The sequence below is a fragment of the Orbicella faveolata genome, unplaced genomic scaffold, assembly GCF_042242905.1.
Source record: "Orbicella faveolata isolate gen_17 unplaced genomic scaffold, um_ofav_v1 contig_35, whole genome shotgun sequence".
Classification (NCBI taxonomy): domain Eukaryota; kingdom Metazoa; phylum Cnidaria; class Anthozoa; order Scleractinia; family Merulinidae; genus Orbicella; species Orbicella faveolata.
Window position 1 is genome coordinate 7091118 of NW_028301564.1, and position 18975 is coordinate 7110092.

The window sequence follows — 18975 nt, forward strand, 5'->3', positions numbered from 1 at the left end:
TCACCCAGTCTTCTCGGAGAGCAATGTAGCTCGGTTACCTAATAAAAACATGGCGGTGTTGATATGTTTTTGTTCACGGCCGGTTAATGGTAGTTGAACTGAGAGGGACAAAAATGTCAGCAACTTTATGGAGATATCCACGACAAAATGTGAAGATCGGACTCTTTTTGCGACGAAAGGGTTCCTTTCCATGGAGTAAAAATGTCTTCCACGATACGCTTAAATTATGTGAAGGTATCTGGCCGCGATTGTTTTTGACAAGGCTTGAAAGGGTCAAATAGCTCATGTAGACCAGAAGTTTCCGATTTGTCCCCTCTTCAATATGCTGAAGTAGCGCTAAGCCCGAGACGCCTAGTTTATAGGAACTATTTGACCCTTTAAGTGTTTATTTAGCCTTACTTTTTTTTACTTTTTTATTTGATCTTATTTTTCATAGGGAAGTCTAGCCTTTGGCGAAGGGGTGGCATTTGGGGGTTTGGTGATGGACCAGACTCTAAATTGTGGATTTCTGTTACAGGTGACCTTGCCAGCATGCAAAGAAGGCATAGAATTTATTCCAGGGGTCAGGGGTCTGCCTCAGTCGGGGGGGGGGGGAGGGGGGGAATTAGAGGCACCAGCAGGCGCTAGCAGACATGTCCTTCCGATATGTATTTTAAATATAAATAATATAAATAATTTTGTTCACATTACACAGCATGCAGCAGGAGATGCCAATTAGCCAATCATACATTTATAAGGTACATCTACAGCCAAGGTTATAAACATGTAAGAGGTGTTTCAAGCAATGCAAGTGGATCCAGTGGAAACAATGGTGAAACATCAGATGATATTTCTCAAGTTGTGCCTATAAGAAAAAAGGTCACTAAAGGTAACCTATAGTATCATTATAACTTGGAAACTTTGAAAGAGACACAAACTGATGGTACAATGTACACCCCTCACCTTGGATCTGTATGGGTCTGCAAATGATCCCAGGACCACAAATGATCCCGGACTGCAAATGATCCCCAAATTGAACTGCAAATGATCCCGGACCGGAAATGATCCCCATATTGGACTGCAAATGATCCCGATCAAAAAATGGCATGGATTTATACCAGAAGATGGTGAGAACATGTACAAAAATTATGAACTAAAAAACAAGTTTTATCATTTTACAAAAAAAATATTCCACAGTTGCTGTTTTGTTCTTCGAAGAGTACAGATCATTTTCACTGTCACGCAATAAAATAATAATAATAATAATAAATTGAAAACCAACCAATGGAAAAAGCTAAGAAATTGTGATGTTATTCGCCATTCGCTATTCGCGACTATTCGCTATTCGCGACTATTCGCTATTCGCTATTTGAGTTTTCCAGACACCCGATAAAATGTGATTTATCTATAACACCGAAATATCAATGTTTAACAAAGGAGGATATGTAGCGTATGTTGCACTGATCATAATTTTACTGAGTCTACAAAGAAATGCAAGCCAAGCCGTGTTTTGATGATTGAGCGGTGATATTCATAACATCATAGTTATCAACAAAATTTAGTCGAAAGTATGAAAAAAAAAGCAAGTTGTGAGCCATTATAATCATAAGATGGTTTTAATAATATCATCGGTATTCATGTACGCCAATTCCCTATCCACACCATCCCACCATCCGTGCCATTCCTTATTTTTTAGTTGGGATCATTTGCGGTTCCTATCGGGGATCATTTCCGGTCTGGGGTCATTTGCGGTCCAATTTGGGGATCATTTGCGGTCCTGGGATCATTTGCGGACCCGTACAGATCCTTGGAAACTTGTTGACTGAACATATTCATCTTAATACATGTACATGGTCAAGATTTCCTTAAGATATTAGGAAACTTACGTTTGCCCTTTTAAAAAACAAATCTCTTTTTTCTGCCCATTTGATTTAGAGGAATGTTGAGTAGTATTTAATTAGGACATAGTCAAGGGTTGTCCTTCGTGTCTCTGACAAAGTGTCCATGTTATATTTCAAGCTACCTTACAAACAGGCTGGTTCATATCCTGAGGTTGCCCAGGTTGTTCCAAAGGGCCACATTTAATGGCACTCAGTGTTCGACATTTGGAGCACATTTTGTTTAAGTGAAGGGCACTAGTAAATCTTTAAATAATTAGTTCTTATTAACCAAGAGGAAGATTTGTATGAGAGAATCTTGACAGAGGTTGTGATTACAGACCGACTGTTTTATGTCTGATAATATTCTTATTAGGCTTGCAAGTCAGAGATTGAATTAGATTTAAATTCGCAAGCTGAAACTGGATAGTTACTTAAATTTGCAAGTTATTGATTGAACAATAATGGCTTACCATGTAGCTGTTATTTTATTTAGGAGAACATTCAAAAAGAATCTTCAAAATGTCACCATCAGATGTCAATTATAACAGACAATATTACCAAAACACCTTTATCTCTACCACTCGCGCCATGAGTGACTATCTTCTTAAACCAAGGTATGTTGATCTAACATAACTGAAAGTATAGTCATAAGAAACCTTTAAATTAGAGTATAAGTTCTAGATTGAGGATGAGTATGAATATTTAACCTACATGCAGTGCGCAATATGCTGCCTTATGATTATTTAACCTATATGAAGTGCTTAATATGCCTATGATTATCATGTTACACCCCCTTCACTCAAACATTTTAAATAGACCGAATTTAACAGAATTTGACTGACAGAAACAAGAGAAAATTCACTGTCAGTTTTGTTTTTTGTGATCATGTTGACATCATAAAATATTGGAAAAGACTGAGATTTTCCTTTGAGCATGCGCAAATTACCTTTTAAAAGCTTTTGTGCCCTGCACGTACGTGGTCATGAAACTATCTAGGCATAGGGAGCCACCTTAATCTATGGTTGCTGACTTCTTGATCTTTGTGTGATTTGACCTGATTGACATCATCTTAAACATAAATAAATAACAAGAAATAAAGAAACAAACAAATAATAGTCTGTGATAACTTCAACTTTAAAGAAAAACAAAATACAGGTAAATTTGCTCATTAATGCATGAATGATCAAGTTTAACAGATAAAGGCCAGCTGTATGTGTCTTAAGCTAGCTAGTGTATTACTCTACAGCAGTAACAGTAAAATTAATTCATACTGTAATAATATTATAATTAAAGAAAGTGAAGAATGATCATCGCAGTTACTTTTCCGATTTAAGCAATTGGAAAGAAGAAGCCTGAAAAAAATCAGGGCTTCAACGGGATTCGAACCCGTGACCTCCGCGATACCGGTGCGATGCTCTACCAACTGAGCTATGAAGCCACACATTGGGAGCGAGGTCAATTAATTGAGTTCATATCTTCCCGTGAGGAGTGAAATGATGTGAAGTTTATATGAAATAATTCATATATGAACTGCGGTTGTAGAGAAAGTGAAGAATGATCATTGCAGTTACTTTTCCTATTTAAGCAATTGGAAAGAAGAAGCCTGAAAAAAAATCAGGGCTTCAACGGGATTCAAACCCGTGACCTCCGTGATACCGGTGCGATGCTCTACCAACTGAGCTATGAAGCCACACATTGGGAGCGAGGTCAATTAATTGAGTTCATATCTTCCCGTGAGGAGTGAAATGATGTGAAGTTTATATGAAATAATTCATATATGAACTGCGGTTGTAGAGAAAGTGAACAATGATCATCGCAGTTACTTTTCCAATTTAAGCAATTGGAAAGAAGAAGCCTGAAAAAAAAAAAAAAAATCAGGGCTTCAATGTCATTCTTCACTTTCTCTACAACCGCAGTTCATATATGAATTATTTCATATAAACTTCACATCATTTCACTCCTCACGGGAAGATATGAACTCAATTAATTGACCTCGCTCCCAATGTGTGGCTTCATAGCTCAGTTGGTAGAGCATCGCACCGGTATCGCGGAGGTCACGGGTTCGAATCCCGTTGAAGCCCTGATTTTTTTCAGGCTTCTTCTTTCCAATTGCTTAAATTGGAAAAGTAACTGCGATGATCATTCTTCACTTTCTCTACAACCGCAGTTCATATATGAATTATTTCATATAAACTTCACATCAATATTATAATTCAGTAGAAAATTTTGTAGTTAGTGATGTGTTATTGTTTTTGTAATCTTAGTGATTTAGAGGGATTGAAGACAACAGCAGTGCGTAGTGCTTACAGTGACCCACAACAACCACCTGATGTTTGCTACTTAAAATCAGATGTAGAGACAAAGTAGGTTGGGTTTGAAAGATTTCAAGTTAAATGAATTAAACCACAGCATATTTGCTAGTCATTCCATGGTTTTAATGGTCAGGAATACATGCTTATTGACAAACAGATGTTGAAGATAGTGACATTATTTTGTGTGCAATGAGCCATTAGGGACATTAGGTGGAGTGAATTGTCAACCTTAAATTTAACAGATTTCTTTTGTAGGTTCTACATATACTTGTTAAAAAGTACTTACCATATTTACTCAAATAAGTGCCGCAGAGCTTATTTAATTTTTCTTGTCTCCGGTGCGGCGCATATTCGAGGGTGGCGCTTGTTTAAAAGGCTCATACCACAAAGACAAAACATTTTGGTTATACAATTTAATTTACTTCATGAGTATTTTTCATGGCTTACAGGCTTGAAGCTAACCTAAGTTTTGGCTTTCATAACAGCCTAGTGAATACTTTTCTGCAGGTTTCAACAATGCTTCACTCGATATCAATGTCCTGACTGTTGCTGAAAGTTCACAAGATATAACACAGGATGCACTTTATCTTAGTCTGAAAAATATCACTATTGATGAAAATAAATTCCCATTGCTGGCTTAGAACTGCATTGCAGCGATTACAGTGTATTTTTATCATTTTATGGAAATACTTGAATAAGCGAAACACCGCAGCTGCGGCGCTTATTTGAGGGCGGTGCTTATTAACTTTTCCACCCCATGGGCGGTGCTTAATCGAGGGTAGCACTTATTCTGGGGCACGCTTATTCAAGTAAATACAGTACTGTAGGTTATGTAGGAGACAGATGTCTTAAACAATTTAGGTGTAAAGTTATTATTGTTACTCACAATGTGGACAACTAAACTAGCGAAAGGTTAAAATATACTTCCCTGGTAGGCTATACTTGGTCTTTTCCCTCCATCGTTTCCTATCTGGTACCCAGATAAGCCTTACACTGTATGTGCCAGACCCAAGGCAATATAACTATAATTTGCAAGGTGTGTCCAATCCATTTTGTTGCTTTACTTGTATGTATGTGTTTTTTCAATTCCTGATCTTCTCCTGACCATCAATGTTTCTATGAAACTTCTAAGTAAATATGAAATGATAGTGCCATCTCTGAGATAGGCTTATAATGAGTCACTTAAACCATTCTTTTCTTTGCCAAGTCTCTGAAAACAGCTTTCAGCGATTGCCTTTCAGTGTTTGCAGGTTATAGCAGTGTCAGATGGTTGACAATGTGCCTGTTGTAGAAGCTTGACTTGAGACTGCTAATACTTTCTAAGGGTTTTTAACAACAAACAAACAAAAACCAAACTAGGATTTAATCCTTACTGAACCTTCCTTGCTAAATATTAATTTTAGAGCTTATGAAGTTTGGGGAAGCCCTGAAGCTCTTTCCAGAGAGAAATGGAACAGGAAAAAGGCATATGAGGAAAGTGAACGTTACAGGAAAGGTGAAATATGCATCTGCACTGTCAGTTAATTAATTAATATGTTTATATTAAAATATTTTATACATAGAAAGATAAAAACCATTTTAAAGAGAGATACAGGGGTGTAGATAAAGGTGTGGTAAACAATGCCATGGAAGTGAAAGGATATTTCTGGTAAATATGTAGCACATGTACCTATCCATGTGGAGGAACATACCAGTGGTACTGGTATGTATTGAAATCCGTGGAGCTCAAAACATACTACCCTCAACAAAGAGCAAATGAAATAAAATTGGTGCTGCTTATTCTTAGCCTGGTCCAAGTGTTGTATTCCTGCTGGGTAGGTCATGCATATTACCTCATTGTTAATTTCCAGTTCTTCACATACTTCCTAGGAATGGATGCTGAACATATCCCAAGAAACACAAGAAACTCAGAAGAGGTTTTAATTAAGTCTGAGTAAAATCTAAATATGTATGCATTATTCACTATTGTTAGGCCTTGGAGCACTAATAGGACACTTAAAGAAGACAATAAGAGATCACACTAAGAAGAAGGAAGAAAACAAGGTCAGTGGTTATCATAGTTGCTTAAAACATTTTATTTGAGAGCTTCATGGGAAGAGTCCTCCCCTTAACATATACTTCTTTTTCATCCCTATGGACAACATTGGCTCCTCTAAGTGTGCTTTAAAACATAGTTTTAAGCACCTCTAAGTGTGCTTTAAAAAGTTGTTTTAAACTTAAGAATTCCTTGCTTATGTGTCATGTGTCAGAGTTTTCTATTGCACTTGTACATGTATTACATATTCTAACACAACAAAACAAAACAGGTTTGAAAAAACAGATAAGAAATTGAAACAAATTTGCTACCATTAATTTCAATCCACACCCATTTTTGATGGAATGTTTATATGTAACGGTACATATACTTTTTTTCTTCCTTATATTTTGGCATTTTAACTTTTAGCATTGCAGTAATCTCCTAGCCTGTGACTATGCTAGATGTATTTTAGGTACTGAGTAATAAGTGTGGATAGAGTGCCACTAGCTTGTCAGTGATTCTGTTGTGTCACCCTCTTAAAATTAAGTTGTTTCTTACAGTACTTTTTATTAGGATCAACTGTAATCTGTGATAGCGTTACAGACATTATTGCCTTTTGGTCTGAAAGAGAGTATCCCTTTAAAGGATGGCACTTTTTGTGTGGTGATTAGCAATATGCATTACATTAAACCCAACCACTCAATTCTAGGTCAATCTCATCTCTGACCTGTTTGCACATAAGACTTTGATTCCCTTTTTAGAAACGGGCTGTAGTTGAAGCCTCTCTAAGATGCTTAGTATTTTCTTTTTTGTTTATAATTTTTATTAATTAGGCCTTTCTCACTATGAAAGTATATTTTGTTTTGTGACATTACACGGATTTATAAAGTCATAGATAAGAGTACATTGTCCTTTGCTGGGTTAGAAAAAATGCTGCTTCTTCAATTCTGAGATTTAGAGCATATTACAGGTAAACTAGCAACTCCTGGCTTAGATATCTGGTTCAGGTATTCAATAAATTTCCCGGCCTAACACTGTAACTAGTGCTATAAAGATGTATTATTATTATTATTATTATTATTATTGTTGTTATTATCATTATTATTATTATTGTTATTGTTATTGTTATTGTTATTATTATTATTATAAATGAGCCTGATATGAAATTTCTTACTTCCACAATTTTTGTGCTTCTCTCTCAACCAAAGCCATTGACTTTTTAATGCCTAAACTAGCAAATTTTGTCCTGTTTATTCTGTCAAAGAGATATACATGTACATGTAGATTGATAGACTTTATTATTACTTTCTAGCATTTTGGTGAGAGAACACAAAGAAATATGATGCTAAAAGGTTCTGCAAAAGTTGTAACTTATGCAATTTGCAGGTAAAAGAGAAGAATTTATTTATTAGTTTCACAAATATAACTTAATATGTTTTTTTTTCCTTGCTCAGTTTCTATGTTACTGTCATTTTCTTAACAAAGTTGTACATATGTTGTGGTTAAGTTTCTCTTTTGGAACAATTTCTTTGGTAGTTTCCTCTGTTTTAGTGTATGGTCCAATTAAGAAATGATAGTATAAGCTTTATGAGTGCTCATACATGTAAACTACTGGTACACTTACCTCAATGTTGACTCAAATCTTGGCCCTGAAAAGGATTATTGCAGAGTGGTCAATTGAAATATTATTTTTTTGTTGTTAGTTAAATACATCCAATCAACAGTTATTGTATGAGCTAAAACAAGTAATATTTTGTTCTTGGGTTTTGTTCCAGTAACTGTGCTGTGATGCTGTTAAAGTTTGGTGCATATCTATACACTGGATCAGCAAGCATGTTGTCTGAATCTATTCATTCCTTGGCTGATATGTTAAACCAGGTATATTACAGCTGTAGATGCATCCATTAAAAAGATTATTTTAGCAAACGTAATTACTCAAAGCACTGATGTGTTACCTTTTAACTGTGAGTCACCACAAGTTGTTGCTTTACAAGTGGTAGAGGAAAGACTTGTCTGTCATGTGTACTTTACTTACTGACTAAGCCATGAAGCTCTTTCAATAACTTTAGCCAATAACTAAGTAAGGTCAGCTTTTTTTTAAGCACTTTACGCAGACATAGAATGAAAATGTTGCCTGCTCCTCATAACTGCACAGCAGGCAGCATTTTCATCTTATTTGGTTCTTTATTTCTTTTTTTGTTGTTGTGACTATTACTTTGACCATTATGTTTAGCATTTTGATTGAGGTTTTTAACCTTTTGTTTACAGTCTAGTTATGCACTAGCCAAACCTACAGTATTTGGTCTTGAATTTGAGAAATACATTTAATTATTGATCAATAGAATAATTTGAAACATCTGGTACAATAAGAAATAGTAGTGGAATGATAAGAATCCAAACTCTTGTGGAATAGCCCCAAGAAAAGTCCAGTTTCACCTCTCAAGAGCCACCACCCTGGAAGAAAAGTGGGTGTCATACAGTGTAACGAGAGTTAAGTGTGGATGTCAGACTTGACTTACTGTGCAGGTCCAGAAAATATCCATACTCCCCCCACAGAAGGGATTGGAATTTCCTGGGGGGGTGGGGGGCTCTGAAAGACCAAAAAATTTAAAGAAATGTGTGAAGCTTTATTGGAATTTCCAGAGGGGTTGGGGGGGGGGGGGGGTCTTAGAAAAAATCCCTTCCGTGGGGGAGGTATGGATATTTTCTGGAACTACACATTCCGTCAAAAATGGGTGTGGATTGAAATTAATGGTAACAAGTTTGTTTCAATTTCTTATCTGTTTTTCACACCTGTTTCGTTTTGTTTCATTTTGTTAGAATATGTAATACATGACGTACAAGTACAATAGAAAACTCTGATAAATAGTTCAATGAAAGCAATTCATTTATAGCAAAATGTAATAATTTATTGCAAACAGCACTGTGGCATTTGTTTGATTTGTCTTGCTGCAGTGCTTGTTAGCTGTTGGAATATTGCAATCAATTAAGAAGCCTTCTCCAGATCATCCGTAAGTTAGATTCCTTTTAAATACAATTCATTTCAGAAATTGTTTAGAATTTTTTGTATGCCAAAAATCCAACCTGTTTAATCTTTACCTGAGTGTTTGATATTAATTTAACACATTTTTTTTGCATGCTGCAAAATGGTGTGTGCTTACAAAGTCTGATGTTAACAAGAAGTCACCCAAGCTCATGACAAGCTCAAGATCCTAAACAACATTTCTTTCATGTGAAGAAACCTCATATATGTTCACTTAGCAATGTATGATAAGGGTGATATAATTCTGTTTACCCTTTTTTGTTAGTAGACATTGTGTTCTGTTGGAAATCCACTATTCTGATTGGTTTGCCCATCTTCGCCTAGTTAACAATGAATTTGGAGCCTTTCATGAGTTACCTATGAGTAAATAGTCAACACGTTGTAGGCTTGATTTTTTGCTTTCAGATCAAAGTTATAGTTTCTGGACTACAATTATTTTATATAGTGTCTGTTTTTCTTCATTTTCTACGAGCAATGGCCAACCTAGCTGAGCTTCATTGACTATTCACTCACGGGGAAACTAAGATTTGTAGTCTAATTAACAATTTTTTAGATTATGAGCTCAAGATTTCAATGAGATGATAGCTGGCCTCATCAATTACTTCAAGGAAATAACAAGCTCATAATCTTATTAACAAAGATTGCAGACTGGCAATCAGAAGCTTGTTAGTTTTAACTATTTTAACCAGAGAACGTTTTTTTTTTTTAATTTGCTACAATATATAAGTAATGTTAGTTACTTCTTAGGCATTTCTTTTTTTTTCGTTTCACTGTGTTATTGAACATACTTTTTACAAGCCTTGATGAAGTTTGGCATGAGCTCAGAGGCAAGGTACAAAGGTACCAAGGAGGTGTACATGTACCTTTAAACCACGTTGGTTGCTCTCGTGTGGTTGATTAATTAACAAATAAAGTCTGCATAAAATTGGGTAAACCAATACTAGGGTGTATTTGCCAAGTGCCTGACAAAGCTATTTTCTCAACACACCAACCCATCTAGGTATGGCTGGTCAAGAGCTCGTTATGTGTATTCACTTATCAGTGGTGTTGGAATTTTTTTCCTTGGAGCTGGTGTTACAGTTTATCATGGTGTAGCAGACCTGATTAATCCAGCTCCCCTTGAGAATCTTGTTATGGTAAGGTGTAATAAAAAAAAACACACAATAACTAATTTATAAAGTTAACTTGTCAATAAGCAATATTCAAATGGAGTGTAGAGCAATAAGGAAACAAGGTAATCCAGGTAATAAGCAAGTGAACATGGTTTAAGTGCAAGTAAAGGGGTTACCATGACAACCCATAGGTCACCTCCCCCTGGCACCTGCCACACTGATCTTTCATTGGAGAATTAAGAAGACAAAGAATACTTACCTGAACACAACACCTTCCGGGAACCAAGATGCGGGTCCAGAGAAAAAGCAGCAAATCAAAACTACTCAAAGTGAAACCACAAGGGCAAATCTATGCTGCTATGCCTCAAATGTGCATGCCTAAGGTGATCATGCACTGGCCAACAGCAAATCTCCCAGTTAACTATGATTATTCAAATTGTTAATCTCATTAAAAACAAGAAAGTTAAAAGTAATCCTTGGCTGTAATATTGGTTGGATTAGAAATGTCTGAAAGTAGTTATGAGAAATACATACATACATACTTTATTTGCAACTCCCCAAAGGGGCTTTTCAGTTACAAAAGGAATAAAAAAGATAAAAATACGTCAATTAAAATGAATAAACAAAATGGGAAAGGAGTCTAAAATTAATTAGTTTAAAATTTAATTGCTAGTGGCTCGAACATGCTGAAAGTCACTTACTAGGCAAAGATGTAATGTTTGTCCTAAACTTTTCAGATGTATTAAATGTGGCTAAATATGATTTAGGCAAAGTTAGACTCAAACCAATGCAGTCAGCAGTTGCCCCTTTAACAATACGTGACTTGCGGGGCGGCCCTTTGGAGATTTGCAGGACTGTTGTGTCACATTGCATTGCATGTACTGTGCTGCCAGCTGATCATTGCGGATCATTTGCTTTGCATTTTGGCGAATCTTTGCGGATTCTTGTCCCTTCCTGTCCCTCCCTCTTGGTTGCTGGTCTCTAGGTAAGTATGGGTCAGGTAAGTTGTTTCCACTGATTCATTCAGTGTTATGGTGCCAGTTAGCGGGCTGCTTTTGTGGGTGGTTCCCGCTTCCAGGGTTGCCATGGATACCTCCCCTTCTGCTTACGGCTTCTGTTCCCTGCTAACCTTTCAGGCACCAGTTCCCAAGCTCATCTATTTGTGATGAGTTCAATGAGCTATGTACTTATTAACCTTTATGTCTGTTATCTACAGGCCTATACCATACTAGCTGGATCGTTCCTAGTGGAAGGAGGTTTGTTGTTCACTAGCTTTCAACCTTCTCTTCTAACTCAACAGATTCTTTCAGGTTCTAGGAAACAAGCATTTTCTTAGTGTTTGTAAGGATACAGTCAGTAATAATCCTTAACAATAGATGTCCCCTGGATGTAATATTGAGTGCCATGTCATACTAGGCTACTGGAGATTTGCAAAGCCGTGGACATTTTTTAAAGTTAAATTTCATTCATTTCTTGTACAATCAGCTTGATAAGATCCTTTGATTTTACCTGAGGGAACTATTTATTGTGATGACTGACATCAGGGCTAACATAACAGTGCAGATGGTGGTTTTCGTTTTCCAAACTAGACTGCTTTTACGTAAAAAAAGATTGGATATTTGTTTTGATGAATGCAACTGTCATGATTCCCTGCAGGTGTGTAGCATTGCTTTTATGTCACCTCCTGTTATGTTTCGGTTGTTTCATTTTTAAACAATAACATTTACTTCCTAAATAATGATCCATTCGACTGTTTTATTTAATAGCCACTCTGCTGCTGGCCATTGGACAAGTAAGGAAGAGTGCACGGGAAAGTGGAATATCTTTTAAAGAATATGGTATGGTAATTACCTTATTGCGGTTCAATTGTGTGCACCTTCTGTCAACATCACAATACTTTTTGCAACATGGTACCATATCATGGTCTCTGCTGCAGAAAATAAGATATCACATAACGAACCTCTTTCTACTAAACCTGCTTTTCCTCACATATCTTCATATGCTTTGGATTTGTTCCTTTGTTTGATGCAGTGATACGGGGCCGAGATCCAAGTGCAGTAACAGTGATGTTGGAGGATGGTGCTGCTGTAGCTGGAGTGATGCTGGCTACTGGGTGTCTTGGTCTTACATCGTACACTGGAAGCCCTGTGTTTGATGCCATGGGATCAGTTATGATCGGAGGTACTGATTACAGTTATCAAAATAAAGCCTAAGCTTTAATAAGTCTCATGGACTTGTACACAAGTAACCATACAAAATCGCACCAGAAAAGATGAGCAGTAACCGTATGGATACCATTCCAAACTCATAATTGCTTTAGATGAACACCTGAGTACATTTCACCAATAGTAGGCATTTATGAGATGAAGAGCGAGTGATCTAATGCTTAGTGTGCTTGACTCCACTTTGAGTGGTCCGCTTCACTGATGGCCACCTCTTTAAAATGGCCACTTTTGTTTGTTCCAGCAGACAGGCTATATAATCATTTCTGTTTTATTAATATAATATCTTAAGTGTTATTTGTTTATTTTTGCATGTTACAACAAGGATATTTTTAATAAAATTGTTGCAAACCCCACTCCTACCTCCCCATAATGGCCAGCTCTCTACAATGGTCACTTCCCTCTGTCCCCAAGGTGGCCATCGTGGTGAGGTTCATCTGTACTCTTAGTGGCGGTTGTGTTCATCGGCAAGAGACTGTACTGTTCCTTTCTTTACTTGGGAGTCAGTATAAATAACAATTGGTAAATTGGATCTGACAAAACGCTGGTGGACAGCCAGTCACGAACCTCAGGCTACTTGCGTCTCCTGTCTGTCCAGGAGAGCATGGAAATACTGCAAGTCGTTTCTCGCTACAGAATAGAGAATTAAGGCTGGTGCCAATGGGACCATCTCGCTCCCACTCACCTCACAGGATGACACATCATCAATCTTGTACGCCAGTCTTGTGGGATGAAAACATTGGTTTTTAAATATCTTGTGGCAAATAATAATTAAGCATTTAACCCCCTGTGTAATGCTATCATCGCTGAACCTTGTGGACAGCCTCTGTGGTGAAACTCTTCAAAATGTCCAGTTCACCAGGTCACATTAAAAGTACACTTTATTGATTCATGTTAAATATTACAATTACTTTAATTAATTCATAAGGATATATTCTGTTCCGCTGTAAGTTTCCATTCTGTTTGTATCTTTATATTTGTGTGTGTGTGTGTGTGTGTAAGTGTGTTACCGACCGATAACTGTATAAATAATCTATGTAACTTAATGTCTGCCCATTCTTTTTAGCCCTTATGGTTATTTTGGGCAGGCAGTACTCTATACTAATTTAATGTTTATTGTAATTGTTTTATAAATTGTGAGTACAAATAAATGGTTGTTGTTGTTGTTGTTCACAGAAAACTTCTTTATGACTCACCTGTTACTGATGTTATTTTCTTTAGGACTTCTTGGCTCATTCGCGGTGTTTCTCATTCGTAGGAATGCAGACTTTCTAATTGGAAGGTATGTTGTGGTAGATCCATTCCTGCATTAATACTAGACATCTCTCTGGTTTTAGCCAGAGGTCAATCAGATACTTTCTCTCTGCCTGGTTGCTCCAGGTTTCATCACGCAGTTCAAATGAGCTTTGAACATTTCTATGCTTAGAGATGTCTTGCAGTTTAAATAATTCGGCTACTTGTTAAGCTTTTGGATTTGTCACATGAAAATGTTATCATCATACATTTTCCACACATCTCATGAATTTAATCAACACCCTCCCCTGTAAGCTGTCTCTCTGTGTATGACTTTGTTATTATTATGTCGCGTTCTTTTTAGGTCTATACCAGTCAACAGACTCCAGCAAATCATTGAAGTATTAGAAAGTGATATTGTCGTCAGGTTGGTTTAATTTGAAGGGAAGTTGTTGGGTTACCACTAGTCTGCTAAAGGCTGGATAGTACAAATTAAGACATGCACCCACACAAATTGGCTTCTTATAATTGCATCGGTCTTATTGAAGTCAGTGAAAATTGTTTTGTTCTCCGTGAAAAGTGTTTGTTTAGACGCCGTCAGTTATTGCGCTCTAGTGGTAACTCTGGTTACTCTTGGGTCCAAAATTCAAGAATCAACAAGTAGTATTAACAATCCTGTTGTAGAACTGGAACGGTGTTTATAAAGCATCAAATGTCTACACTTTCATAGCAAATCATGATTCAAGTTCAAATCTGAGTCATACTACTGCAGGTTTTGATGACTGTGGATGCTTGCGTTGGTGTAAGCACTACCGCGCAAAAGAAATGCTCTCTGTACAAGATTAATATTATTTGAAATTTGAAATTTTACCAAGTAAATGATTTGTTATTTAAGTACCATGCCACAATTATCTTCAGCTCACGGGTCCTTGCGGGTTACTTATGATTTCACCTTATATTACTTGTTAAGTGTCCAGCAAGAGCGGAACAAAAGGGTTGCAGAATTATTGGTGTCTTATGAAACGAAAATGGTCTTTTACTAAGGCAAGAAAATTTTAATCAGTAAACAATCATGATATTCAATGATCACAAGTGTAAGAAACTACGCGTCTTTGAAAATCTTAGTAGTTAGATAACTGAACACAGTGGTGACAGATTTTCTCGGTATAAATTGTTCTTTTTCGTTAGGACTGAATCTTTAACTGAAATGTTGTGAGTAGTATTGTAAGATCAGAATTAGCCCCTGTTACTGAGTTCTCCTGATTTTCAGAGAATTAAGGAAGCTCAAAAGATCATATTGTCTTAAAGGAGTGTAGAGGAAATATAAGTGACACAAGGCCAAATTGTACATCTGTTTGGATATAAAACAACCACTTATAAATACTTTGAAAGCCTGGAATTCACCTTTGCGATGTTAATGTTTTTAGTGAGGTAACAAGGTTACTTCTGATTAAATAAGAATCCACTATCAGAATTGCTGCTTCTTTTTTGTTAAACCATAATTTGCATTTTTCCTTTAGATCCCTACATGATGTAAAAGCCACCGAGATGGGTTAGTTACATGTAATTATAACAAAACTGTTTGCATAGAACGTCCCTCTTACATCTTAAAGTCAAGACAAACTGACAAACCTACGCGTTAATCCGTTGTAACAACGTGATGCAGAAATTTCTGTGCAGACACGAACACACATGACAAAGGAACGAAATGTCTGGTGAATATTTCAGCGGTTCCAAAGCATTTCATCGTAAGATTTTAATTTCTGTACAGGAAATAGGACGAATTTTACCACTAAAATCTATTTAAATATGTATCTTAAGTACTTTTGGCCGGTTATGTAGCTTGTTTTCCAATAAAGCCATATGATGGATGCTTCAGGAACAGTAAATCCCACCTTTCTACTATTTCCTCATAACTGATGTCTTTTGAATGAAACGCAAGGTGAAAAGGAGAAAAAAAGAGGTTATTCCTTTCGAGTTTGTCTCCTAAAATAATTAAAAACGCAAATTTACATCTGAATAAAATTCGCAATGAAAAGTTCAAAAATTCCCAAAAACATTAGTAAAATGGCATCTGAGCCTGTTCTTGAAGATGTGGAGAGTTTCTGCCTCCGCCACGAGGCAGAAAAAAAAAAGCAGGACATCAACAGGTGCTGGTTAATTTTGACAGACCAATTCCAATATTGCAGTTGTTAACCTTTATAAATAACAGAACTGAGAAATGAACGCCTGTATAAACTGGGCAAAATAGGAACCTATTCCTAATTTTCACCCGATATTGGAACATTTGAACGCAAACGAATATCAAAAGTATCTCTAATTTATTTATGTCCGATTCAGTTTTGTTACAAAGTAATACAATAATGAGTGCAGGTGGTGGGGAGTAGAGACTTTTTCAAATTTTTTCATTGTATTTTGGAAAACGTTGAAAACTAACTACAATTAATACAATTCTACTTTTAATGCAAATGCTGCAATCTAATTGGCTGAGCTACTGTATACTATTATTAGCGTGCAAGTTGCAAGTACTAACAACAGTCAAATCTACCGGCGGTTTTGCTAAAACGTGAAGTTAAATACTACTTAATATAGTAGTGAAATAATTGGAAATTGTCATTTGAAAGAAATTGCTTAGTGCTAGAACGTGAGGTCGACATGTCTATGGTGGTAGTTGATGAGGCCGTTGTTCTTCCTTTTCTCCGTTCAGCAATTCACTTTATCAATAACTAGGTATATTTCGTGTGTTTGAGTATACTTTGTCATGACGTTAGGACAACGAATGCCTGTGACAGAGCCCCTATAAGAAATAGTTTACCTTCTCAGAATTTTAGAAACACTACTGTATGTAAAAAAAATATTCACCACGGCTTCCTAACATCGGCAAATCTGTTTATCACACGGAAATAGTAAAAAGCTTTGGAACCACCAAGATATTCATTGAGGTGTAGATTTTCACGGCATCATTTCTGTGTTGCAGGAGCAGATGTAGTTCGGTTTAAGGCTGAGGTTAACTTTGATGGACGAGAAATAACTCGGTGTCATCTCAACAGAGTTGACATGGAACTGCTATTAGAGGTAAGTGCAGATTGCATTAATAGTCTCAATTGAGCTCTTTGAGCTTTTCAGTTTAACAGCTTTTGTGTAGAGGCCCCAAGCCTATATGAACAACTGTGTTTCTTATTAGTCATGCAAGTGTCAGAATAGCCGGCTGTTGTGGCATACAAGCGTATTATTTTACAGAGTACTGTCAGAGAGAAATAGCTCTACTATTTAATTGCATTCCTTACAGGAAGTACAACAGCTGACAACAGTACCAGAACTGGAACTTTTTCTTCTAGAACATGGGGAAGAAGTGATTGATATGTTGGGTCAACAAGTGGACCGAATTGAGAAAAATATCAAGGTAAAGGAACGGTATCATCTACAATGGAACCCCTAACTTCCTGTTGTCTTGAAAAAACCCTCATATAATCTTTTTATCTTCTACCTGGGTTAAAGGGACACCACTACTAAGGGAATAGGGTCACTTTGGCGTCCTGAATGCGACCAATGTGTTAATGCATGCATGCCAGGAAATGTGATTGCAAAAGAGAGTTGAAAGGTTTCTCCCTCTCTTACCACGAGTAATGTCAGCTTTCAACAATACATGATAACTACTACTTACGCAACGCTTTCGAGTGGTATAACATGGAATTTTCCACTTGTCACTTGCATTTTCTCGGTGTACACACCAGCCTATTTTATACCATGCCATAGAAAATACAGAGGCCAACAATCAATGCGGCGCACGATGGGAAGGTTAAGTGTAATACCGTTGAGTATACGACGGCTTTCCTGTATTCTGATTGGCTGTATTTTCTAAGGCGTGTTTCCTTTATGGATGTTCCACTGTATTTCAAAACTGAGATCTACCTGCTCACCATTTTCCGCAATACACATCAAGGTGAAATATCTAGCTCTGACAAACGTGATTGCATCTTCACCAAACTCGCGCAAGTGTAAACAATCTCACCATTATTACTCCGTAGATGTCGTCATCTGGCCGACTGCCGCCGATGAGATTTTCACGAGCTAGAAATATTCCACCCTGACGTGATAGATGTTTGTAGTGTCTTACATGAGTTGTTCCTTGTCAGACACTCTGTGGTGTCATGTGTTCTGTATCGATGTTTCAGCTGCAAATTTAACATATCTCTGACGCAAAATAGAATTTATGCTGGTGTCGACCCGCAGGCTCTACCTGCCGAACCGGGCTTTGTTTTACATGTTTATTAACTTACATGTCTTTTTCCTTTCATTTCAGAAAAGAAATCCTGAAGTACGTCACGTGGACCTGGAGATCCTGTGATGTCACTCGTTACACGTGATGCCACGTCGACGTGGACAGAACAGGAACTTCTAAGATCGTCAGAGAGAATCTCGCGTGCTAAGGTTGAAGAGATGCTTTTATCACAAAGCGATAGCGTTCTTTAACGATACACGCAACTGCGACCAGAGCTGTATGCCCTACTAATTTATAATGTGGACTCAATGTGAGCTCTGTTGATTTTCTTACAGTTGTATTCGGAAGATAACTAATCAGATGTCAATCATGTATGTGGGTTTTCGGCAGTTTCGAACCGAGCACAGAAGTGGTCGGCACCAAAGGCTTTTATTAAACTAAGAGCTGTTTAAGCTGCTGTTTTATAACCACGTGTAAAGATCACGTGTAGTCTGCGGGTAAAAGTTAAAAACTACAAGTTGAAGATAATAAAAGACAAGGTCGCACACGAGCCAACTGGCGCATCTTGCCGGAGCTGTGGCTTGAATTGCTTGCTAATCTCGGGTTAAGTGAACTCGCTGAAAATTAAAACAAAATGGCGAAGCTCTCGCACGTTTGTCTGCATGGACACGTAAAAGCTCCTGCCTTGTTATTTTTTTCCCAGTTAGTTTCAGCGCAGTATTTATTATACACAGTGCTTCCTATCTCCAGTCTGGTATCCAATTTACATAATCCAAAGGCGCAGATTTTCACACTTTACTGAAAGAAAATTGCGAAAAAAGAATCTCCATCTGTATTGGGATAGCTTTTCATACGTGATGTTGACTTAAAACTTCCTTTTAAGGTTACTGTATACCTTCAAAGGTGTCTGATGTCCAAGCGATGTGGCGCGTCCGGTTTAAACTGTTTAAATTAA

General features: G+C 37.0%; 1 protein-coding gene across 1 annotated transcript; it reads left to right on the forward strand.

The window, feature by feature from the left end:
- Positions 1–30: 30 nt before the first annotated feature.
- Positions 31–18696, forward strand: LOC110054029 (proton-coupled zinc antiporter SLC30A9, mitochondrial-like). The gene is made up of 19 exons (XM_089273407.1): positions 31–234; positions 695–868; positions 2353–2473; positions 4124–4222; positions 5575–5666; positions 6144–6214; positions 7501–7574; positions 7964–8066; positions 9144–9199; positions 10232–10367; positions 11560–11599; positions 12110–12181; positions 12375–12524; positions 13787–13847; positions 14163–14225; positions 15319–15350; positions 16776–16873; positions 17088–17201; positions 18102–18696. Exons 1-19 carry the CDS (start codon positions 87–89, stop codon positions 18144–18146), a joined length of 1749 nt encoding a protein of 582 aa, XP_089129533.1. The 5' UTR covers positions 31–86; the 3' UTR covers positions 18147–18696.
- The last annotated feature ends 279 nt before the right edge of the window (positions 18697–18975 follow it).

Bases quoted from the DNA above. Each gene is read 5' to 3' on its own strand.
- LOC110054029 (XM_089273407.1), top strand. From the start codon at position 87: ATGGTAGTTGAACTGAGAGGGACAAAAATGTCAGCAACTTTATGGAGA. The intron at 869-2,352 runs GTAACCTATAGT...TATTTTATTTAG, and splicing joins AAGAAAAAAGGTCACTAAAG to GAGAACATTCAAAAAGAATC. The intron at 13,848-14,162 runs GTATGTTGTGGT...CGTTCTTTTTAG, and splicing joins GCAGACTTTCTAATTGGAAG to GTCTATACCAGTCAACAGAC.